The sequence below is a fragment of the Lepidochelys kempii genome, chromosome 14, assembly GCF_965140285.1.
Source record: "Lepidochelys kempii isolate rLepKem1 chromosome 14, rLepKem1.hap1, whole genome shotgun sequence".
Taxonomy (NCBI): domain Eukaryota; kingdom Metazoa; phylum Chordata; order Testudines; family Cheloniidae; genus Lepidochelys; species Lepidochelys kempii.
This window is the reverse complement of record NC_136393.1, coordinates 2,688,192-2,714,262: the sequence shown is the minus strand read 5'-3', so window position 1 is coordinate 2,714,262 and position 26,071 is coordinate 2,688,192. Positions and strand designations below refer to the sequence as shown.

The following is a 26,071-nucleotide window of genomic DNA, read 5'->3' as shown; positions in this document are numbered from 1 at the left end:
TTGACTGAACTGACCACAAACCTCTTGCCATTCAGAGGAAAATGCAAGAACCACTTTAACCAGGCTTCCTACATAGGGTGACCAGCCGTCCCAATATTAGGGCCTGTGTCTTACATACGCAACTACACCATCCCAGCCCTGGGAAAAAAAAGTGTCCCAATTTTTCACACTTGCTATCTGGTCACCCTATTCCCACAACAAAACCACATTAAAAAAATAAAGCTGCGAAGTCCAGGGCTTGCTGACTACAGGGAAGCCTGAACATATCACAACAGGTACATGTTAGCGTTTGCAGGTACTCCTGAGACCACACTGGAGGACCCCACACATACAAATTGTCCTCTGTAGTGTAGAATACACAAAGATACAAACAGCAGCTGACCTAGAGCTTACAGACTAAAAAGACAGGGTGCACTGATTAAAAAAAAGTGTTCTCCTCACTTCCAGATTTATCCCTGATTATAAACTCACCTTTCTGGAAGCATCTCAGCAATTCTAAATGCAGTAGAAGGCAGATAGCTACAAGTTTGCTCTACAGAGGAGGTACCTCTTGACCAAAGTGGAACACTAACAATGCTGACAAAACAATTCTTCTGAACCAAACCAGGAGAGCCCTGGTGTGGAAGTGGAACAGAGAAGACAGGACACAAGCAACTGATTAAGAAAGTTGACTCTTTAATTAAAAAGAAAAAAAAGACGGCAATTAAATAAATTGGGTACCACTTCAAAACTAGGTCTTCATTACCCAACGCTACCTTAAATGGAACATCAACGGAGCAAGAGGTATCAGGAGAGGAATACTACTTGTTTTTAAAGCCACCACTGAAACGATCATTCTTTGGCCAAAGACAAGCCTGAAACCCAGCATTTGGGCAGCAGTTTGATCAGCTGAAAGCAGGATTCTAGGGGAACAGGTCTGTACGGGGATATTTGTAATCCTCATCTAGGAGCAACTTGGCAGCAGTTTTATTTCATGCCTCCCCCATACAGAGTAAAGGAAACCTCAGCTGTGGTAGTTCAAGGGGAATGAGATTCTTGGCCTGCCTGTGGGCAGCCAATCTTCGAATCAGAATATCAGGGTTGGAAGAGACCTCAGGCAGTATCTAGCCCAACTCCCTACTCAAAGCAGGAGCAACACCAACTAAATCATCCCAGCCAGGGCTTTGTCAAGCCGGGCCTTAAAAACCTCTAAGGATGGAGATTCCACCACCTCCCTAGGTAACGCATTCCAGTGCTTCACCACCCTCCTAGTGAAATAGTGTTTCCTAATATCCAACCGAGACCTCCCCCACTGCAACTTGAGACCATTGCTCCTTGTTCTGTCATCTGCCACCACTGAGAACAGCCTAGCTCCATCCTCTTTGAACCCCCCCTTCAGGTAACTGAAGGCTGCTATCAAATCCCCTCTCACCTCTTCTCTTCTGCAGACTAAATAATCCCAGTTCCCTCAGCCTCTCCTTGTAAGTCGTGCCCCAGCCCCCTAATCATTTTTGTTGCCCTCCGCTGGGCTAATCTTACCTTCCTCTATGTTGCCAGCATGGCAGGAAGTCAGGGAAATTCAGCTCTCTTAAATATGTAAAAACCCAAAGATGAAGCTGAACCAGAAAGGAGTGCTGGGGGGACGTGGCCAGAAGACAGCCCATGTTTTCCTATTTGTGCAGGAGGTATCCCCTCGTTATGGTTAACATGGATGGGGAGAAGCTCTGGAGGCTAGAATACTACCAAGGGGAGCAAAAAACAAAAAGGCATTTTAAACAGTTAAGAAATAAAACTGGCGACACTAGCAAAGCAGATGGATTGCAAGATTGTGTGTCCTGAAACCCTAGATGAAGATCAATCAGATTTTTCAATGGCTGGTTAGGTGCCTTTAGCTAAATCCTTTGATGTCAAGCAAAAGGCATTCAAATCCAAGGAGAATGAATGGCAGCGCCTCAGAAGTAGGACAGCTTGTGCAGCCAGAGTTTTAGTGCTTAGAGAAGGAAGACAAGCCCACGAAGAGAATTGTGCTTTTTTCCCCCCACCCAATGGGGCCAAGGAACAGCTCATTTCAGCCCTACTTGCGTGGAGGGACTTTGGGCATTCGTTGAATAAGGCTGGTCTGGCATCTTCGGGGGAAACAAATCATTGCTTATGCTGTGTACAGAGCTGCACTGAGGAAAGTTTAACGACCAGGGGTGAAATCCTGGCCCCATTGACATCAGTAGGAGTTTTGCCATTGGACTTCAAAAGGGCCAGAATTTCACCCTGGAAGTACAACCAGTCTCAAGTTTTGGACCATGTGGGGAGGAGCGGGGGTGGCTGTCAGGAGATCACGCCCCATTTCATCTGTTTGTATAACACAGGGGACCGATAGATCACCAGTAAGTCAGACTTGTACCATTTGGATACCAGGAAATGGTAGCTGGAGCTCAGTTCTGCAGAGGCTTAGGAACAGCTGCTCCATGGATTCTTATGGAATGTAACAGCCCCCTGTGAACCATTCTAATTGCATATAGCTCTCATGCAGTCCATCCTCAAGGATACATTAGGCACTTGGTGAAACTGGACTTCTCCACACCAGTGAGATTTGTTAAACACAATGGTTATGTTTTCATCCTTGTTTTACAATCTTATTTCTTCTCAATGTTAACATCTGGGCTTCAAGCCGATGAAATGCAGCAAATGGTACAGATGGGATCCAGGTTACGGAGACATTTGTTTCAATACTGAAGCCTCAGCCAAGCAACACGATTTGAGGACTTGACTTTGCCATTATCCATTCTAAAAAGCAACAGGGAGCAAGATCAAGCTTCAAACATCTGTAGCTGGGGCAGGGGGTGGGTCACCCAGCCCAGTGCCTGGCACAAGTTTAGTACAAATGCTCCATTTCCTCTTGAAATGGTTTGCCTCCATTTATTTCCTGCAGCTAAAAAAACCAAACAAGCATTTCCAGAGTTCTATTAGCAACTCACCAGCCCTATGGGACTGTGCTGGAAAGCAGAGGAAATCTTTGCAGTTGATCAATTCTGGTCCCATCGTTTACTGGGATCCAACTATTAGACAAACTGGATCTAGTTTCTTTATTTAAACACAAGAGAAGCCATAGAATAGGTCAGCTGCTTTTCCCCTGTATTTAAAGCAAACTCAAAAGTCTAGCATATTACAGAAAATTAACTTTTTTTTTTTTTTTTAAACTAAGCAGTTATCTAGCTGCATTTTTACTACTTATATGTTAAAGAGATTCTGCACCAAGGGTCAGTTCTTTTCTTTTAGGTAGCTGTTCCCCTCCAAATACATGCATTCCCCCCCCCCCCCCAGCATTCATCAGTGCATCTCCAATGTCCAATTACCCAGGAAGCTTACACAGGGGAGAGGTAGTGACTATATTCAGGGTAAAGTACTAATTAGCTGACACAGGAGGTCATCAATATACAGACCTCATTACAATGGCAAAGACTCAGCCAACAAGAAATTACATGAACCTTCTGCATTTGAGCACCAGTAACCCTAGTGAAGGGAAGGGGGAGGGAGAGGAAACAAATGCCTCCAATGCCCAAATGTGGCAGAGGAACAAGAATTGCTGATAGGTGCCGGTTCAGCATCACAGCAGCTGTAGCCTTCTTCATACAGGACACAGAATCTGTTAGTGATATCCATAAACCTGAACGACTAGGCCTGCTTCTTGCAGAGCAGGTCTCCCCTAGAAGGCAGGTGGGGGAGACATTCCATTTAAAAAACTCTGAAGCCTTTAAAACTTCTGGTTACTCAGAATGACAGCATTTTCTTCTAAGGCAACGAGCAGCTTTATCACAGGAAGAGCGAGAACAAACCGCAGGTATTTGAAGGGACAATGGTATCTGGAAAGCTAGTTTACAGTAAAACCTCAAGTACCAGTAGCTCCAGGTTTGTCATGCCCGTTTTCGTGGTTTTGCCGTCACATTTTTCTCTTAAAAAAAATAAAAAGGTACCTCTGGCATGGAAGTTACAGAAACAGGGGACTCTAGCTACATGCAAAGTGCTGAGAAATGCAAGAGGTAAGCTAAGTGGAGAGGGACATTTCTCTCTCAACTTTCCATACCAGTCTTATCAAATGGTAGGTGAGAACTCAAAGAAGAGAGTTAAGTTGACTTTCCTGTTAATCACCAATAATCTCAGGCCATCTTAACACACCCCATACAAGTTATGCACTAGTACTTTATCGGTACCTGGTCAAATAGCATAGCTGGAAAAGGTTCGTTCAGCCAAGAGACAAGGGGAAACCTGCCATTCAGCTATGCACACAGCGACTTTGATATGCATGATGCACCTTTCTGACGCACACACCTATAACAAAACATTCTGGATCCCACCGAGCCCATGTGAAGAAATCCCTAGTCAGCCTGTCTCATTGCCAGACTTATTTCTATGGGAGTCAATAAATCTTCTTTCCTTTTCACAAGGTCTTTTGTTTTCACATACGCCAGCAGATGTTTGGAAGGTGATAAGAATTTTTAGAGTGCAACCTTCCCACTCCCCCTCACTTCCGCCACCCAAAATGGAGACACAAAGAAAATCAGCCCCCATCTGAAATTTGTCAGGCTTATCAAGGTTACTAATTGGATTGCAGAAACTGGCTAATTGAGAGTCAGTCATTTGTTAGGCTACGGGCTGTAGCAATTCCCAGTTAAAGGGACAGGCAGCCTCTTTGAGATTTAGGGATACTGAGACCTCTGCCTTCAAAGGTAGGCAAGTTTGGGAGCCTCAACAGGCTGGTGATCTCTCTTAAAGACATTACTGTTGGAGGAGTAACTAAAAATAAGAGGTTCCTACCATGCTGTAGAGACTGGCTAGAAACGACCACTAAACAATGTGCTCTTTCAACAGGTGTTCATTTAACAGCACCCCACGGTCTCACAAAACTATTTTGGTTATGTAAACAGGAAATGTTTATTTGCATAATAGCTCCGACTTTCACAGCCTCCAAAGCTTTCCTGCTGAAGTCAATACAGGCACCAAAACAGAAAACCCATTGTTGGGGCAGTCATTAATTTAAGAAGGGTTTTCATTGCATTTTGGTACTTTTGATGTTACAGAGGAAAATCCATTTCCTGCAGGGTTTGTGGATGCTGGCTTTAAGTGGACCGTACTGAATTAATGTTCGTACTCCTTAGTCATGATGTTGATGATCAGCTTTTCCCAGCGAAATGGGAATGGTAACAGCGATTGTTTTGACCAAGGTTATAGTGTACAGAAAAGCATTAAAGAAAACCTAGCCTATGAAAGTCAAAGTCCCAGACAACGGACACTTTACAGATAGTGAAGCAAAGCTACAGAAGCGACTGGTACAGAGTACACGTTCTGGCTACATTCTGAACCTGAAGGAAACAGACGACCTATGTGAAGCATGAAGAGGAGCGAAGAGGGTACGAACCACATGCCTTTTTTTGTATGCAGGGTGTGCTGCTGTACAGAGCGGGCTCTTCATCCTCACACTGAACAAGTCAATAGGCCTCGAAAATAGACACTCACTAGGTCGGCAGTTTCATTGGGACTTCACGGTCAAAAATCAAGCAGCTAAAAATCCCATGCGCTATCCTGAGTGATTCATTGCTTTGCACACCGGGCTTCCCGGGAACACATGCACAGCTGGTCTCTTGTCAAGGGGCTGAAGAAAGGAATGGCAGCCGTCCATTGGGGGCGCAGGGAGGAGAGGCAGAGTCAGAAAGTCTGCTTCCTGAATCAATGGGGGGCTAATGGCACAACTGTATCTCCAACCAGATTTAAGGGAGGCCAGAGAGCTGCTGTGAAGAGCGTTCGCCCCGTGTTTCAAACAGACTCACCAGCAGCAGTATGAAGATGCACTTTCCCTACTCCGTCCCCAAGAGTAACCCCTGGCACCATTCCCCAAGGCAGTTACTTTAAATCTGAGAAATTTTAGGATTAAGCCACACGAGGGCACGGCTTCCTATGTGTACAGGGCACAGTTTAGGTCTCTGACCGATGAGCTCTTAACAGGATCACAAATGGGAGAGGTGCAGAGAGGCCGTTCTCCTGCCAGTTCAGGATTATCGGTGATTCAGCGCTTTGCCCAGTCCCATGTTAAATGACTCAAGCAATGGGGCTTCCACGACTTCCAAAGGGAGGTTACTCCACCAGCGAATAGGACTCGCCATAGGGGCACTATTCCACAGTCTGATAGGCCTGGCCGTTAGGCAGCATTTCAGGACATTCAGCTTGGGTTCTCCTTTGTATCCCTCGCAGATGAGACTAAACGGATGTGTTAAGCAATTGAGCAGCACCCAACACCATTAGCCAGCTCCATAAGCAGCAGTCCCTGGTCCCTCGTACATCTGTTTCCAGATTAACTGCCTTACTCAGACAAATGACCTTTAACATTCACAGTGTTTATAACTATCTCTCTGCTGCCATAGGAAGCTGCTACCTGAGAACTGCAAAGCCAATTAAGAGATTAATACAATGCCCCAGAAGATTTGGCACAGTACTACAAAGCTTCCCATCTGGGCCAACGGCACCAGTACGTTCAAGAGGCAGGGCATGCTCTGGTTCTACGCTTAAAGAACACACCTCACACGTTAACAATTCTATCAAAACCAGTTTAACAAGTAATATCTGGGACTTCCCCAGCCCCAGTAGGCCACATTGCTCAGTTCCTAAATGAGCGCGCACATGCCCCCCCAAATCCAATTGTCCATGCTAGAATGCAGGCAGGCAGTATTCTGGTCCTGGGTTGGGATTCTCCTTAAGTGATCTGCCATGGAGCCTCACCAGGCTTTTCTCCTGCAGATCAGACTACAGAAATCCTTCTCAGCATGCAGTAAAAGCAAAGCAGAATGTACCCTTGCCCTAGAGGTGTTTATCATACATCCATCTGCAGTTTCTAAAGGGTGTATTTTAAATCTTGCCTTACAAGGGCAGTTTTTAAGGTTTGGAAGTCTAGTCTTCTCCACTTACATTACAAACAGCTCCAGAACAAAGCTTTAACACGGCAGTGCCATCGGTTAGGATTAGATCGGGCAAACTGTATATCAAATGCAAATCTCAGAAGGAAATTGTTCTCCATCAGAGGGTAGTTTCATCTCAGCAATGGGAGATTAACCACCCTATTCTCCTTCCTCTTTCAGGGAAAGTTCCTGCAGCAGCAGCCTTGAGAGATCCGAGAGGAACCCTGTGAATAGGGAACCACGGCTTCTCCTCCAGCTCTGCAGGGGTTTTCTGGACTTGCTCTGCAACTCCCCCCGTGAAGTCTAGTTAGAGTCTCACCATGCCAGTGCCCACTGGGCAGAGAGGAAAGTCACTAGCTGCCGATAACTGCTTGCTGGGAGGAGGAAGGGGGAGAAAATGCAGAGCCTTGACCATGACCCACTGTGTAACTAGTCTCGAAGGACTACGCCTGAGGCACCTCGGAGAGCATGACCCCTTGGCCGGTGACTCAGTAAAATTTTACGGACATTCTTCAGAAGCTCTTTCCAAAGACCGTGTCAGTTCCAAGCCCAAACCCACCAGGCTCTACAGTGACCAGTCGCTCTTCAGCCAAGCTCTCAGCATCGAACCCCCTTCTGAAATCAGTACACAGCTCCTCCAAGACGCCTCTGAATCACTGTTCTTGGTGTTGCCATAGTGCCTCGGAGCCTTTCTTACGGGCCTGGACCCATTGTGCCTAGGCATGGCACACACTGAATTAAGCAGCACAAGGAGTCTCTCCCAGAGGTGGAGTTCGCACCATGGGCGCGGGTCTAGTTTTTCCTGCATAGGGAACAAGAACTGAAGAGATGCCGATAGACACTAGAATGAAACAAGCAGGGAAAGGGTTTGAAAGCCTCGTCCCAGTGAAGCAAAGTGAAAGAGGGCACGTCTACGCTGCAGAGAGACTCTCAGAGCCCAGGGCACACTACGGGGCTAAGAACAGCAGCAGGCTTTGCCCCTTGGGCTGGAGCCCAGGCTCTGAAATCCAGCGAGGTGGGAGGGTCTCAGAGCCCAGGCTCCAGCCCGAGTAGGAATGTCTCCACTGCTATTTTTAGCCCCACAGCCGGAGTCCACTGACCCAGGCTCTGAGGCTCACTGCCTTTTTTTTTTTTTTTGGGGGGGGGGGGGGGGGCGCAGTGTAGTTGTACCCTCAGTTCCCAGGAACATCCAGGCAACTAGTCTATAGTTTCACTGCTGGCCGGACTGCACCTCACCCCAACCTGGGTATACTTGCTTGACTTGCAGCACTCCATGCCTATGAAAGACCATGAAAACCCTCCCTTAAGTTTTCTTCTCCAACACCAAGTCAATGCTTCAGAACCACCAGCTACAGACACACTTAATTTACAATCTGTCTGACTGCACATTGTTTTCCTTTCAGGGCAGCATACCGTGAAATATCGAATACTCAACTCCCACTCAGCAACTCATTAACAAGGGCTCAGAGTAACTTCCTAGAGCAGCTTTGTGCACGATAGGTGTTGCCCTTCTTTCCAGCAAGGATCCACACAAATCATTGGAGAGCATCACAGTACACCAAGTCAGAGCAGAAGTCTGCCTGTGCTCTCTGGGTAGCGCCCCACCTAATCTGCAGCATCAATGAAAAAGAAACATTCAGGGAATTCCTTACTTCATGCAATCTCTCCCCAAGTACCTACCTAGGGAGTCTCGTCACTTCCCATATATCACTGTTCTTAGCACACGTGCAAACATAAGGCACAGTCCCTGCCTCTAGAAGCTTCCACTCTAAGACCCAGACAACACAATATGGACCCTGAGCCGCCAGCGCAAACATGCAGTGGTGAGGACATCCAGGAGAGATCACGGCAGAAAGCTTAATAGCTATTTAAACACAAATGTCTGCCAGAGAGGAGGGAGACGTGATCCCAGTACAGCTTCAGCACCTCTGGCCCTTTCGGTCAGAGGCAGAGAAAGCTCCAAATAGACTTCCAGCTCAAGTCTGGTCTTCCCTTATTTTCCTGATATTTTAAAGATAGAAAGAGAAGCAGTGAAATAATGGTCATGTTCTTTGTGCATCAGGAAAAGCCCAATTTTCCCCTGTACAAGGCACTTTTAAGGCCCTCTCTGGGGCATGCAGACAGAACATTCCAAAATCGGTTGCTGTTTGTTACTGAGCATCGAGAGGAAGGAGGCGATTTTCATCCCCCCCTCTTCCATGAGATAGCATTTGTCTACACATGAAGTCCAGTGTTGTCAACTTGAGGCTTCCTAGTGGAGTTCTGATCGGAGCAGACACCAGAGAGACACCTCTACTTAAATGCTCAACAAACCAGAGTGTCTATTAAAGGAATAAGAATAAAGCATTCTGGCTGTATGTTACTACATGAGATCATCCTTTCTACACACTTGTCTTTTATACATTCTCCACAATCAGATTTTAGACTAGGAACCAGAGAACAGAGAATTAAATGTGTGTGGGTGGAGGCCTGAGGTGGATTAGAAAGGCCGCTGACAGATTTCAAACAAACTCAACAAGCAACATTCATTAAACTCACAAGATTCAACTCAGAGGAGTGAACAAACATCATCAGGAGGATTAAGTAAGCCTGGGTTCTCAAGACAGGCTGGAAAGTTGTACAGGACTAAAGGAATAAAACTTGCGATGGCAGTTTTTCCACTTTCGGCTCAGTCAAAATGGAAAGAGCCCATTACACTCACACATTCATTCTACAAATGTTAGAACAGGCTGGAAATCTGAGACATGGACTCTACCCTCACAATATTCCTCATTAACTTTTATAAAGAGGTCAGACACATTTGACAACAGTCCCTCTTCCTAGAATGGCAAGAAAGCAATGTCTACATTCTGGAGAGGAAAGGTTAAGCAGCCAGCGACCTGTGACTTTCTCCCCTGGATGGTAGGACAGCAGAGTTTGGCATTCAGCTGTGTCAGACTTGGCATTCTTCTTCAAAACAACAAAAATATCTCAACTGCCTGCCTGGTGGGTCTTGCCTACATGCTCAAGGTCTAACTCAGTGGTTATCAACCTTTCCAGACTACTGTGCCCTTTCTAGAGCCCGATTTGTCTTGTATGCTCCCAAGTTTCACCCCACTTAAAAAGTTACAAAATCAGACATAATACAAAAGCATCACAGCACACTATTACTGAAAAATTGCTGACTTTCTAACTTTTACCATCCAATTATAAATCAATTGGGATAGAATTATTGTACTTCTATTTCAGTGTATAGGATATGGAGCAGTATAAACAAGTCATTGTCTATGAAATTTTAGTTTGTACTGACTTTGCTGGTGCTTGGTACGTAGCCTGTAGTAAAACTAGGCAAAGATCTCGAGGAGTTGATGGACCTCCTGGAAGACCTGTGCGTATGTCCAAAGTACTCGTACCCCTCGTTGAAAAACACTGGTCTAACTGATTGACCCAGGGGAAAATTACTTCCTGACCCCAAATATGGCAGATTGGCTGAGACCCTGGGGGAGGGGTTTGCCTTCCTCTGCAGCATGGGGCACGGGTCATCTGCAGATTTAAACTAGTGTAAATGGTGAATTCTCTGTAACTTGAAGTCTTTAAACCACGATTTGAGGACTTCAGTAACTTAGCCAGCTTAGGGGTCTATTTCAGGAGTGGGTGGGAGAGATTCTGGGGCCTGTAGTGTGTAGGACATCAGACTAGCTAATCACGATGGTCCCTTCTGACCTTAAAGTCTGTGAGCCTATGAGACAAAAAAATCCCAGGCTAAGGCCATGTCTACACTACACAGCTTTTAGCGACACGGCCTGGTTGACATGGCCGTGTCGCTAAAAGTCAGGCAGTGCGAACGCTGTTTGTTGGCACTTTTGGGGTTTGCGCTGTCGACAGGCAGTGCTCCAGCAGACCACGCAGGCATTCACACAGGCACTTGCCGCGGCAAAGAGGGGTTTAAGTACCTGTGAACGACAAAAGTTGTGTCATTCAATTTGACAGTGTAGACATAGCCTAAAAAGAAGAACAGGACGAAGTCACTGCACACATCTGGGAACATCTTTTCATGCTGGTAAAGGAGGAAGATTATCCCCCCTCCCCCCAAAAACACAAAGGGAGGGTCATCGTAGGTTTGCTCCACTAATGCAAGATAGTAATTTAACTGCCAGTTAAAACTTCCAGTAATGAATGAGGTAACCTAGATCAAAGTAAACAAATGGCACTTGTTCGATGCTATCAGCGAGTGAATTGTATCTTGTTAAAAAGGACCGACAAGTTCAAGGTCTTCCCAGGAAGACTAATACCTTCAATCAAGGATGCTGTTTAAAAAGCCAGTTTCAGAAGGTCACCTCTCCCATGCCCGATGAAGAATTCTCTGATTAGGAATCAGGCTAGGAAGCAATTTATGTCATTGACCATATCAGCTCTCCCAGACTTTAGCCACAATTTTAGTCTCCCATAAACTACGCTTTTTAAAAACCCAGGCAGCAAAAGCTGTCAATATTAGACCACACCCACTAGAACATGAATAACTACACACGGGCTTTTATTTTAGGTCTAGTTATTCAGACTAGAGAGCAAAACTGCAAGGGTCATTAAAATATTTTCATTATTTTAAATTTTAAAGCCCTGAGCCAAGGAGCTGTGCAACAAGAATTAAAAATGCAACACTCAAAACCTTTTTCAAACGCACTGAAAATATTGAAGTCACCCAACCAAAAGAATGCTGGCAGATTCCGTATGTATGCAGTATGTACGTTCCAGAAGCCCTTCTTTAAAACCTTTATATTTTTCACAGACTCCAATGAATTCCCACCAGATCACCAAATGACACACACCAGACTTCAAGTTTCTCTCTCAAATCTTTTGAAGCGGTTCAAAAAGGGAAGCGAAAGGCTTTTAATATAAATGGGACAGTTACGTTCTCATACAGCTGAACTATTTTTGCTAAAAAACTTTACAAAAAAACTGTCACTTCTGGGATCGAAGCTAGGGTGCCACATATTTCCGCAAAGAAGGTAAAGAAACTGGAAGAACTAGGAGAAGCTGAAGATGAACCTTTCAAATGGAGATACTTGTACAACCTTCATTATTGTTGTTGCTCCATGCACCATCCACCAGGAGATCAGATTTCTTTTTAGTGTTCATTTATTACACAGAAGCAGATTACGGTGGGCAGTTTTAATCTGATAAACTAGATGTCAATATGACATGTAATGCTTCTCCACAAAAGCTTCAGATTAAGCCAGCGTATTGTGTATAGTTGGGCCAATGTCAGAATCAGTGTAGGATTTACAGTAAACTAAAGGAGTCAGGAAATGGAATTTTGCGTGGAACTTACTGAAAGCAGGACTGATCCAAATTGAAGACAGGAGGTTTACGGTTCCTAATTTTGGAAACCTAAAGTCACCTCATCTGAAGCCTTTGTCCATAATCAACTGCTCCTTAGAGATTATATTACCGAGTACTAAGGCAGTTACCTAGTACGGTAATATAGGCTAGCAAGACCAGCAGGCGGAGTCAGTAGGAAAGAATAGTTTTCTTCCATTCTGGAAGACAAGGCAAGATGTCAAAGGGTACGTCTACATGGCAAAAAGCCCTCAGCAGCAACTCTCAGAATCATAGAATCATAGAATCATAGAATATCAGGGTTGGAAGGGACCCCAGAAGGTCATCTAGTCCAACCCCCTGCTCAAAGCAGGACCAATTCCCAGTTAAATCATCCCAGCCAGGGCTTTGTCAAGCCTGACCTTAAAAACCTCTAAGGAAGGAGATTCTACCACCTCCCTAGGTAACGCATTCCAGTGTTTCACCACCCTCTTAGTGAAAAAGTTTTTCCTAATATCCAATCTAAACCTCCCCCACTGCAACTTGAGACCATTACTCCTCGTTCTGTCATCTGCTACCATTGAGAACAGTCTAGAGCCATCCTCTTTGGAACCCCCTTTCAGGTAGTTGAAAGCAGCTATCAAATCCCCCCTCATTCTTCTCTTCTGCAGGCTAAACAATCCCAGCTCCCTCAGCCTCTCCTCATAACTCATGTGTTCCAGTCCCCTAATCATTTTTGTTGCCCTTCGCTGGACTCTCTCCAATTTATCCACATCCTTCTTGAAGTGTGGGGCCCAAAACTGGACACAGTACTCCAGATGAGGCCTCACCAATGTCGAATAGAGGGGAACGATCACGTCCCTCGATCTGCTCGCTATGCCCCTACTTATACATCCCAAAATGCCATTGGCCTTCTTGGCAACAAGGGCACACTGCTGACTCATATCCAGCTTCTCGTCCACTGTCACCCCTAGGTCCTTTTCTGCAGAACTGCTGCCTAGCCATTCGGTCCCTAGTCTGTAGCTGTGCATTGGGTTCTTCCGTCCTAAGTGCAGGACCCTGCACTTATCCTTATTGAACCTCATCAGATTCCTTTTGGCCCAATCTTCCAATTGGTCTAGGTCCTTCTGTATCCTATCCCTCCCCTCCAGCGTATCTACCACTCCTCCCAGTTTAGAAGTGACTATGGAGCTAAAAACAAACAGTTCCCGAGCCCAGGCTCCAGCCCAAGCGGAGACCCTCCCCCTTTGCCAGGTTTCAGAGCCCAGGGTCCACCCTGAGCAGGAATGTCTACAAGGCTATTTTTAACCCCACAAGCCTGAGTCAGTTGCCTCAAGCTTTGAGGCTCTTATTTTTGCAGTGTAGACATACCCTAGGACAGCTGAGAGCCAAGCAGGGGACGATGGTGCATCTACAAAGGGGAGTTTGGGAGAAAGGAACGCATTTATGTGGAGCTGAAATGACCTGAGTGAGAGAACTCTAGAGTTAAGGCAAGAGCCGCTTTGACAGTGCCAGACTGACCAAAAAGAGGTGGAAATGACGTTCCCTGACTGCTTTATCTCAAGAGTAAATAGAAGGGAGGGAAAGGAAGAGTCACTGAAGGGGTTAGAATTGATGGTGCCATTAGAGTAATTCTAATCTGCTGGGCAAATACAGGTCATGGGGTGCATCCAAATAGGAAAACTGTAGACAGCAGACAGCGTGTACCAGAGCCAGCAACTGCTCTCTTGCGGTCAGCAGGGCCCAGCTCACAAATCCAGTTCCAGCAGCATACAGCCAAGTCTGTGCTGTAAGAGATTTCTGCCAAAACGAGCACCAGAGTAAAGCTTTACTCCGTCGTCTCTCTTTGCAGCCGACCCCTTCTGCCTTTCAAAGGGGCAGGAACTAGCTAGTTGGCTGGTGCTGTTCAGCTTTTTTAAAAGTTGGACACTTTTGCTCTGACAGTTCAAGCAAACTCACTCCCCAAAACTCTTCAAACCCAAATGTAAAACCAAAGCACCCAAGACTACGCAACCGTTTCACCCACAGAAATAGGTACAGCCATTAAATAACCCCATAGAAAATGGGTTATCAATATGAGCCTGAGCAGAGTCCGCAAGTCAAACATCTTCACATTAACTCAGCTGAGTCAGGCCTTCCCGTGGAGTGCGTCTTAGCAGTTGCTGCAAGCGCTCGTAACTGGAATGATGTTTCCAAATCAATCCCCTCCTAACCCAGATAAAGAGACATGGAGTCAGCCACACGTTTGCACCAAGCAATCCAAATGATTCACGTGCTAAGAAAATAACTTGCGTTCCCATCTTCCGAAGTAAGAGGGGTAAGAGAGAGACCCATTTGACACAGCCTCTGTTTATCCCACGGGGCCCCTCAGACAGAGCTTCAGTAGTATCGGCAAGCAGGCAGCAAGAAGTCTTGGAATATGCTTGCTGCCTCGAAGCCTGCATTCTTCTCTTGGTTATATGAAAGGTAGGGACTGCCTCTTCTCCTGCGAGGACAGGAAAGCAAGAGCTACACTTTTTCAACAGTCACTGCCCCAGCAGAGTCAGACTTAACAGGTGTGTGTTTACCTAACATGGGACAAAAACATGCTTTGTTCTTTAACTTTAAATAACTGGAGGCTGGTGATGACATTTTCCTGGCAATGCATACGAACACACCACTTATGGAGACAAACACAGTGGATCTCATACACAGACTGGAGGTGGATTTATTCCACCATCACAGATATTCCACCTAGACAGTCCATCTGCTGCAGGTTGGCCCAACCATATGCTAGATGATCACTCTAAAAAGACCAAATAAAAACCAGTCAATTGAGAGGTTTCTTTTCCCTTATGAAAGGGCAATGTCAGATGGCTTCCTTGTTTTGTTAAGGGAGGAGCATGACAATTGAGCTCATGTTAGCTAAAAAATTCCTCATTTGTACAGCATCACCAGTTGAGGACGCCAGGAACCGCACTGGGTCACTTACTATGTGGCCAACAAGAAGGCCGTCTTAGTTAACTAGTATTTCAAATCCAAAGGGACATCCCTACCAGAGGCCACCCATTTGAGGTGGGTAGGGGGAACTCCACATTAGATCTGACAGCATACCGCTTGAGCTGAATCTGGTTTCACTCCTGTTACTTAAAAACACTGACTCTATTTACGATTAAGCTGCCTGACTTACCCAGTTCTTTAGATCCTTGGCTTTCACTGGCCAACTCCCCCATTTTAACCAGAGCATCAAAATATCCTTTTGCAGCATACGTTACACCTGAAAAACAATCAGGAAATAGTTATTCGTTAGCTTCAGGGCTTATAATAATTTCTACAATGCCTAACAGGGTGCTAGACACTGTACAGGACAAACAGACAAGGGCCCTGGCCCTCAGAGCTTGCAATTAAATTTGAGGTAGGAGACAATGAATGGGGGTAATAAATTCGCAAGGAGGGGATCAGGATGAGGCAGGGAAAGGGCGACAGCATTAAGTTTATGGGGTTATTCAGACAAAAAAAGAGCACTTAAGAACTGGATACCTTTTCATAAAAGCTCCAGCACGACTATCGTTACCTATAATAATCATTTTATTGTTCAGAAAAATCACTGCTAAACAACAGAACACAGACTTTCATTACAGTTCATTCTTGTCGCTAGTTTGTTGACATTGCAACTACACGCATCACTTTTAATCAGATAAGTGGGAAGGGGGTTCCTCTAATCACAAGAACATGGTCAACACTCTTAAATTATGTGCCAACATGTGTTACTGATCAAGATAATTTCTTTAGGTGCCCTTCACAAGGGCTACAATCAGAACTACAAAATAATAGAAAGGCAATTAAAAAAAAAAAGTTACAGGAAGCCTTGTGCTGTAATGTTTAGTCTGGATAGGGAAGGGAGGCTACAGTCAGGATCTCAAAGCAGGTTTTCCCCAGAGTGCTTTCAGAGATCAAGGGTAACATGTTGATTTTACTCTAGGCATAGGTTTAAACAAAACCACACCCAACAAATACACACTCAGATTAAGTTAGCAACATTTTAAATAAGAGGCTCCATTTCTTGTCCAGGTCATTCAGGGATGTATTATTAAATAAAATTACCTTTATTCTCAAATACAAACAGCTTTTTTGCCTGCAAGATTTTGTGCATTTCTTCCCCGGGAGGAATTTGATTTTTAAATGCAGCCCACACAGAAGGAGAGACTTAAAATGAAATTAATAAGAACACACCCACCAAATTCCTGAACCACAATTTAGTTAAGGTTGTTTAACGGAGCTGGAAGTCACTGCTGCAAATAAGGCACCGTTAAGTATCAGTTCCCCAGGAGATTACCGCAAAAGCAATTCTATTTTTCTTTAGTTTGTGGAGAGACTGCTAAGTGAGTCCTATTGGTTATCTACAGCCGGTGCATGCGTGGGGATTAGGGGTGGCTGTTCAAAGGAGTCGTCTCTGAAATCTCAGCCAAAGGATGTGATACTGCAGAAGTCTGAGTCACCAGATACAGGGGGCTTTTTGTTTTTTTTTAATTAAAAGAAGGAGGGCTGTAACTGAATGCAGAACTTAAACAGGCAGGTAGAGATAGGAACTGAACTCTAAGGATCCCAGGGCCCTCTACAATAGAGGTTTTCAAACACTGATTCTTAGAACCTCAGCTGAATCCTTAGGGACTTTTCTCTGAAGGTAAGAAGCAATTAAATTCTATACACCAGCTCAGTTCTGAGAAGAAACCGCCAATAGGGCCCAGCTGGATTCAGATCAGAAAGCTTTATAAAATGAGCGCTACTGCGTATTTTCAAGGTTGGAGTCCATCCAGCTCAATCATCTGCAGACCTCTAACCTAGAAAACCTGCTTAGACACCAATAGCAAGAACTAGCAAAAAGCAAACGGGGAGGTTAGGGAAGGGTTCAGACCCAAAGGGGACATGGGAAGGTGGTACTATATAGGAGTTGGTAGTTTCCATCCAAACATTATTTTGGGGGAAAAATCTCAAGACTAAAATCAAGGTGGAGCTCTCTGATTTCACATGATCACACTACAAGTTAGATACATTATACTTTACTTTAAAGCTCAGACTTCACTTTGCTGTGCACCCCTTTCCATAAAAAGGATGCCTCAGGACAAACTCACTTGAGAACTGGACTATAAGATGTTTTCATGGAGCTCCTTTAAAAGTATGAACTTGTTCTTTTAATTAAAAAAAATATATATGCAACCACCTAATGAAATGTTTTTCCCATCAATCAAAAGACAGATGGGAAAGGTACATACGACAACAGGATCTTCACAAATGGAGAGATTTCAGAGTAGCAGCCGTGTTAGTCTGTATTCGCAAAAAGAAAAGGAGGACTTGTGGCACCTTAGAGACTAACCAATTTATTAGAGCATAAGCTTTCGTGAGCTACAGCTCACTTCATCAGATGCAATGTGTATGATGGAAATGGCCCACCTTGATTATCATACACATTGTAAGGAGAGTGATCACTTTAGATAAGCTATTACCAGCAGAAGAGTGGGGTGGGGGGAGAGATTGTAGTAAACACCCTTTTTTTTTTTATGCTGTGTGTGTATAAAAGATCTTCTGCAGTTTCCACAGTATGCATCCGATAAAGTGAGCTGTAGCTCACGAAAGCTCATGCTCAAATAAATTGGTTAGTCTCTAGGGTGCCACAAGTCCTCCTTTTCTTTTAGTGTGGCCCATAGTCTGTGACACAATCATATTGTCTCATCATGCAGAGGTGTAAGATGACAGCATCTGCCATGCAATGTTGTGAAATGGTTCAACATGGATCATTGTTTATGGGGTACATATTGAAGCCTGGAAGTTCTTTTGTGGGTCAGCAATCAGGTCTTTGGGACATGGAACATTATCCTAGAAGTCTTCCCAGTGCGCCTCAGGATGTAGTGAGGGCTCTTTAAAGAGCGTTAGCTCAATCCCAAAAAGGCTTATGAGATTTCAAGCTTCTCTGAAAGGTTCTGGAGGTCCTCGTGAATTGGTAAGTTCAGGTTGGCCATGACTCGCTCGTACTCATGAGCTGTGTGGGAGTCTCTCCAGATCTTGAAGGGTGTATATGCCACATTGGACAACCATTGAACAGGGTTGATTTTAATGACCCAGTTAGAATTCTCAGCGCAGCATTAAGCTGCGAGTCCAGAGATTTGGTATGCAAGCTCCCCATCCGGATTGGTGCACAATATTCAACAACTGAGCATACCTGTGCCTGAGTGGCAGTTCAAAGTGTGCGAGCATCAGTGCCCTGTATCACGCATGCAACTTTTTGCACAAGGTTAGCCCTTGCTCTTAGCTTTTTACGCATCTTTTCCATGTGAACGTCAGAAGTCAAGCTTCTGTGCAAACTTATACCCAAGTACTTCAGAACCGTTAGAACAGTTGACTACAAAAAGGTGACATTAAGTTACTCCCTGGCTGCTTTGTTGTTGAGGTAAAAGGCTACCACCAAGCTTTTGGAGGCATTGGGCCAGGGCTTCCAGTTCTGGAAATATTTTGCTATTTTCTTGAGCTTGGTGGAGATGCTGTCACTAATGGTGATGAGGTCTTTGCCTTCTGCCGCAAAAGAAATGTTAGCATAACAAAAGAAAAACCCTGTACAAAATTATGAGAGGTAAGTCACTAATATAAATGTTAATAGTGAAGAGACAAGCACAGATCTGTGAGGTAAACCCTCATCGAGGGTGTGTGCTTTGCTGATCTGCCCAGTCGAAAGGACACAGCATCTCCTTGCTCAAGATTGTGGCCAGGAGTCATACAGTGCTACAGCATTTGATGACCCTTGATGCCTTGAGCCCAAATCTCCACATTGTGTCATAGGCGGTGGTTAAACCTATCAGTGTTGTTCCAATTTCTAAAATTCGCTGGAAGTCAGCCTCTGGTCACAGCAGCTTCCTCCTGGTCTGAAACCAGCCTGCTCCTTTGGCAAGATAGCCTCAAAGACAGGGTGAGACACACCAGTAAAACCCCTCCCAGTAACTAGGGATCACTGATGGCATCATTGGATGGTTTTCCAGGTCTGAGGAGAGCAACGACTGTTGTCCTGCATCAGCTTTTTGGGATCTTCCCCGTCAAATGCACAGCATTTAACAGGTCTGCCAGCCATGCTTGTCCCTTTGGCCCCTGAGTCTTAAAGAATCTGGGATAAATATCGTCCTCCCCAGCAGCCCTTCCCCTTTTATTTCTTGTTCATTTCTTCTGCAGTATGTGGCAATGGCAGCAGTGAAGTGGAAGGACTTTGGACATTTAGAAAAAGCACTTTCTGAACAGTCTGTCTATCCAGCTCATCTGTCTGGGTCCTTGGATTACAGGGGAGGTGCAAGGCGACACCATTGGCCATCACTTTCGGTTGCTAGCATTTTACCAAGTCAGCTGCTCCAACCTTAAAAAGGAGCCTTCAGGCTGTGAGACTTGAATGACCCTCTACTGTCTCATTCCCTCTCTTCAAGCGGGCAGAGTTCAATGGCTTTATCAGTGCTTCTGCAGTGTCTGGCTCACCATTCCTCCCTATTCCTTGAGGGGTACTTCTGTCTCCAGGGGCCAGCCAGGAATACAGACCTTGCAATAGCCATGAGAAAGGGGTTTTGTAGAAGCTTTAATAAGAAGGTGAACAAAGTGCTCAGTCACCAACTGAAATTAATAGGCAACAAAAGGAAGTTTTTGTTTTTTTGTTTTTTTAACACAACGCACGGTCAACCTACGGAACTCTTTGCTGATGTTGTGAAGGCCAAGACCATAACAGGGTCCAAACTAAAATTCATGGAGGATAGGTCCACCTATGGCTATTAGCCAGGATAGGCAAGGATGGAGTCCCTAGCCTCCGTTTGCCAGAAGCGGGGAATGGGCAACAGGGGATGGATCACTTGATGATTACCTGTTCTGTTCATTCCTTCTGGGGCACTTCGCATTGGCCACTGTAGGAAGACAGGATACTGGGCTAGATGGACCTTTGGTCTGACCCAGTGTGGCCATTCTTATGTTCAGTTTTCTCAGATCAGCTGGACACGATGCAGCCTTTCAACTTCTGTAGCATATGCAACCCAGTTCAGTTTGCAGAAGTTTCGGCATGGTTTCAGCATTGATTCAAGCAACAGACCTTCAAAGCCGCCAAGCACAATAACAGGCTGTGTTGGTTGCCAGGAAAGTTTCCCAGCACCGGTTGTGAAGCTTGCAGAGGAACATTTACTGTCTTTCCTCAGACAACAGAGGTCCAGATTGTGTTCAGTATTTCCTCTGAGCACGCAAAGATCCCTTCATTGTTTGGGGTCTAAAAGAAGGTGTATGGTTAGGAACCAAGCCCAACCCGTAAGCTGCTCACCAGCTGCATCATTTCTGCTACAGCCCCATCGCGAGTGGTGACTATCGAAATCACACCAAGGTACAAAGCTGGGTGGGAACAAGGTGGCAATACAGGCTTCAAGACTTGGAGGTTTATAGATGTTCACAGATGTTCATTGTGGTCAGATGTCCAATTCTTTTCACGGTAATAGAGATGCCCATGATCTTGGATTCCTCCAGGGCTGAGATATCTTTAAGACTATGCCTGATGTACACAGCAAGGCCAAATTTGGTCATTCATGGTGGTCATGAGTTGGCAGCCATGAATTCTACATCTTACAGCTCGCTCACAGTCTGCAGCACGAGCTTCTTGTAGCATAACCACGTCAATGTCACCCTCCTTAGGCACTCCGGAAAGATTGTCAGACTTAGCATATGACAGACCTTCCACATCAAGTTGGTGCACACCGCGGCTGGCCTATGGGTCTCCTGTGCTGTGCTAGACAAGGACTCTTAAATTTCGCATTGCTAATCCTATCAGGAGATGGATATCCGATGGCTTTCAGGAGCAAGATGACAACAGTCAAGTGATGCTTCTTTTACGGGTTATTATTAACTCAACGCACATTGTCAAAAAGCTACCAGACACCGATGTGTCAATCTCCTGTAGGATCAGCAATGTGAAATCTATAGCCAGACAACCTGCCACAAAAGGGATGACACAGGAAGCATTGCGTGAAGTTCACTGCTATCCAGGAAATCAGACTAAGTGATCATAGTGGCCCCTTCTGGCCTTAAAAATCTGCGAATCTATGAAAGCCAACAGGTCATTTAAATTTATGTTTCTTTAACTACCTCCAAAAAGGACCGGATATTCCAAGTGAGTGACTTCACATCTGAGGAAACTGGGGTTATTTAGTCTGCGGAAGAGAAGAGTGAGGGAAGATTTGGTAGCCTTCAGCTACCTGAAAGGAGGAAGGGGGGGTCCAAAGAGGATGGAGCTAGGTTGTTCTCAGTGGTGGCAGATGACAGAACAAGGAGCAATGATCTCAAGTTGCAGTGGGGAAGGTCTCAGTTGGATATTAGGAAACACTATTTCACTAGGAGGGTGGTGAAGCACTGGAATGCGTTACCTGGAGAGGTGGTGGGATTTCCATCCTTAGAGGTTTTTAAGCTTGACAAAGCCCTGGTTGGGATGATTTAGTTGGGGTTGGTCCTGCCACGAGCAGGGGGTTGGACTAGATGACCTCCTGAGGTCTCTTCCAACCCTAATCTTCTAGGATTCTATTTTAAGAAGTGGTTAGCTATACTACCTAGCTCTGGGCACTCCCAGCCATGAAATGGCAGCCTTTAAAAATCAGAGAAAAAAATTAAAATCTCCATTTTAAATAAGGATTTTTAAAACAATATTTTATTCATTTTTAAAATGGCAAGATGGTCTTTAAAAAAAAGAAGATTGCAAATATATGGTTCTCACCCCCTACTAACAGCCAAATCTTTACTGCTCAAGCCCTTTCCAAGCTCATCATTCTTAAGGTGCTTCGGGGACCAGGCTTCTTCAGGCACCGAGGGTCTGGGACAGGCTTTGTGCCTCTTTGTCGTATCAGGACTTGTTTTTAAATATGAAAAACCACTCTGCAATTTCCCCCCGCCCCAGGGGGAAAAATGCATCCAGTAACATTTCAAAATTCCAGAACGCTGCCCAGCTGCACCCAGTATGTCAGTATACCTCTGCCCAGAACCCTCCCCCCTACTACCACGGGGGTTTCAGCACTGAATGCATTTGCAGTGCAACTTCACTTACTTGCCAAGGCTTTTTCATAGTTCTTGCCCATGGAAATGAAGTTCCTGAGGCTGGGATTGTACTGTTCCATGATCGTCTGAAGGAGAGAGCACAAGAAGCGGGAAATGTTAGCAAAGCTGGTTGGGCGAGGGACAAGCAAGAACCAGAAGGGCTCCCTGCAGCAAGACTGAGCATCTCCAGGTCTGTTGTGTACGCACACAGAGTAGCTGATTCACCACATAGCTGTGCATGGCAGCATGTGTGTAAGTCCCAGAAGCAGAGAATCCTCCCACACAGCCCTCTATAGACAAACACAATCCAAACTTACTGACGTTTTACAGGAGGATGTTGGCTGCACATACACAGCCCGGTTTTAAGTACGGCAGTGTTTTATGAATAATTCCAGACATCATGAGGATTTTATTTTCCTAGAAGGATATTTATTTTTTCCAGCACTGGCAATATGAAGCCCAAAGAGTAATAGGATCATAGATCATCCTATGATCACAGCAGCTGGGGATAAACTAAACTAGAATCATTCCTAAATCAAATGGATAACACAGCAGAGTTGACAGAAAGAGAGCTGTTTGGCTAAATAGAAGTACTGTTCATATTATCTATTTTGTATTTATAACCCATGTATTGTCTTGTCCTTTCTTGAAAGGACACATAGGTGGCATTATCAATGTAGAAATATTTATGGAGTACCAAGAATGCTTTTGTACCTGGATGTAACACCACGTGGTAGGTATGCCAAATTGCATTTTGTGACACTGTAGAGAGAAAGGTGTATAAAGGACCAAAGCACCCATTCATGCATCTTCCTTTGACAGTATCTGCAAAAACCTTCTAAAAAACAAAAACGGACTGCTTTCCCCCCTAATTTCTCAGTTTAGTTATAATATTTCAGACCATATGTTTGCTTCAGCTCTCAGTATATTATAATATGGTAAAATGTGTGGAGTAGAATTTTTAAATATTTCTACTCCTAAATGCAAGCTAAAGAGAACATACATATTCGCTTCTTGCATAGGATAAACACACCCTCCCTTTTGGAAGAATGAATGGGTAGCAACCACAGCAATACCAGCGACGGGGTGATATTCAGAAAAAGGCAGGCTTCTCTTCACTTACACTGCATTGGTCATTACTCAGCAACTGTTGAATCAGCTCAATGGATTAAGAAAGAGGATGGAAGGAACCCTCATTTTCTTTTATCATCAAGGGCAACTCCTCCACAGAGCTACTCCTCAGCATGTGCGCCAGCAGCCTGCCATTTGGCACAGCACGGATACCTAGCATGAGGCTGAGAACCCAGAGATAACAGCAGCCCTCAGGAACATCCTAGGAACTTCTCCTTCAGCCCCTCTGGCTGGCATGAGCCAGAGCAGAGTCTCGTAAAGGGTTAGGGTTGGACCTATAGATTCCTGGTTTTGATACAGTCACTGCCCATTGATAGTGAATTGTTGGATAATGGAGCTAATTAGGTGGCATTCTCAGCCATTTCCTAACAGAACATATGTACCACGGCTGATCCCAAAACCCCCTCACCACTTGCCTGGAATTTGCCTTTAGTAATTTAAAGAACACGGAACCACAAAACACTCAGCCTGAGCTTTCTCCTGCACTTCTGTGTTCTTAAAACTTCGCCCCCCCCCCCAGTACCTCTCAGTCTTAGCCCCACCCCCAGAAAGAGGCTTAAACCCCCTTATGCTACTGCATGGGCACCAGGAGGACTCAGCTGATCAGAAATAGTGAGTCAGCAGAAATAACTTTATAACCATGCAATAATCTAGCATCTGGGGGAGTCTGTAAAAGAGCTCTGTCCTAGACCTTGCTACCTTGTCACAGGAACTTTTAAACAAGTGACAATTAAGAGATAATTTAATGCACTGAAGAAGATTTAAACAAAACAAGTTAAAGGTGGATTACTCGGTCTGGCTAGTCCAGAATTATCTAGTTCTGCACCAGCCTTTCCCTTCAAGAGCCACCATAAGTCAGACCAACTGCAGAGCGGACAATGAATGGCAAGAGGGAATGCATCATTCAAGGATTGCCCTGGGTATCACCGTAGGCCAACATCAGTCAGATCACTCACACTTGACAGAAGAGGATTTGGAGTAAGGTATTAAAAAAAAGTTATTTAAGAGCCAATGACAGAATAAAATGGCAATCACAGTGAATGCATCCTTCAGGCAGGGTTCACTCCAGCCTGGGATCAGGCCATGTGCAACACGGCAGAACCTGTGTTCAGAATGGCTGGTATTGCGGCTTCTTGTAAGGTCTGTTGTAGTTGGAAGGGAGGGGACAGGAAATGCCAATACACCAGAGACACTTTCTGGATAGGGAGGGTATTTTCACTTCAGTGGGAAAGTGTTGACTTTTTTCCTAGCACTACATACAGTGATCAGATCTCTACCAAAGAATGGATCTTTGTAAGTTTGTAGCAGGCTATGAATGGCTTGTCCTACCCTGCTCTGCTCCAATAAGTCATTCGATCTCCTTGTAACTACTGCATCTTAAAAACTAGACCCCAGTTCTCCAGCTGAGCTCTGTGGGAAGGAGATAACCAAGTCTCCTTCTTCTCACGGACCCTTGAACTTAACTCTGGCTATATAGGGCGAGCAACCTGGCAGCTAACACAAGCCAGGGGTAGCTACTGGATATTTCAGAGTAGCAGCCGTGTTAGTCTGTATTCTCAAAAAGAAAAAGGAGGACTTGTGGCACCTTAGAGACTCAAATACTCCTTTTCTTACTGGATATTTGCCTCTCTGTCTTTGGAGAGAGTCCCCCACCCACCTTCAGTGACGAGCACTCTGGGATAAGCAAGGGCCAGTCGACAAGGACAGGGATATGAAATTCAGTTTAATATCTAAATATCTTTGTGCCCTTAAAGCGTGAATGAGCATTCCCATGGGGAAGGAGGGGGTGGCCAGGCTCTCACCCTCACACCACAGACTGTTACACATTTCTGGAAGGGGAGGGGAGGGGACAGACAGACCCTTATGTTGAATAAGCTGATTAAACATCTGTCACCTCATTTGAAGCTGACCAAACACCATAAAGCTCATTTTCCGCCTGAAGCATTTTTATTCTTAGTTCCTGGTGCCTGTTCTTTTGAGACTGAGACACTGTTTACAGTAATTTGCTTCTGCAAATACATTCACAGCCACTGATGTTGATCAGCATTGCTAGGTCTTTGCCATCTCACAAGTTTAGAACAGCAGGTTATTAATTTCAGTAAGCCGCCATCTCACCATGGGATACATCTGAGCACAGAGGCTGCAGTTTAATACACTATTTAGTGGTAATACTTTAGATTTCAGTGTTTGTTAGCCCAGGAATGTGTTTTAATCCTCAGCAAAGGCTTTTCTCCAGCACTTTTCCTAGCAGGCCAGCAAGAGTGAGAAGTGAGCATTGAAGCCTGTCAGCTGACCCAGGGAGAGGACCACCTCTGTCCTAGCTAGAAACTCACTGCGCTCTGGGAAACTTTCCAGAGAGACCAAAAGAGCAAATATCTAAGACAACATTCATCTAAACTAGATCCAGCTGCAAAGCCTCAGCGTGAGCTCCCCCTGCCACCACCCTGGCTTTGAAGGCACTTGAGCAAAAGGTAGAGAGATAGGGTTAGATTTGCATTGCATAGTTCGCACACAGTACTCCTCCAAGGGAGGAGATATACCCAGGGAGTCTAGAGTGTGAATGTTAAATGTTAGTATGTAGGGCTCAGTAGGAATTTTACTGCTAATTAAACACTGTCGGTCACCCTTTGCCGTTTGGTTCAAAATATTTCAGACAAACACCT

General features: G+C 45.0%; 1 protein-coding gene across 10 annotated transcripts in view; it reads right to left on the bottom strand.

Annotated features, from left to right (window-relative positions):
• BAIAP2 (BAR/IMD domain containing adaptor protein 2) overlaps positions 1-26,071 on the bottom strand; it is an 88,747-nt gene that overhangs the window by 51,390 nt on the left and 11,286 nt on the right. For 8 of the 10 annotated variants that reach the window (XM_073311971.1, XM_073311967.1, XM_073311974.1 and 5 more), the window contains exons 2-3: positions 22,288-22,363; positions 15,385-15,471 (exon numbers count right to left, since the gene is read on the bottom strand). The exons of 1 other annotated variant lie outside the window; for it this stretch is intronic. In XM_073311971.1, coding sequence (XP_073168072.1) covers positions 15,385-15,471; positions 22,288-22,363 — 163 coding nt within the window. The remainder of the gene's footprint in view (positions 1-15,384; positions 15,472-22,287; positions 22,364-26,071) is intronic. One more of the 10 variants, XM_073311976.1, reaches the window with a different exon arrangement.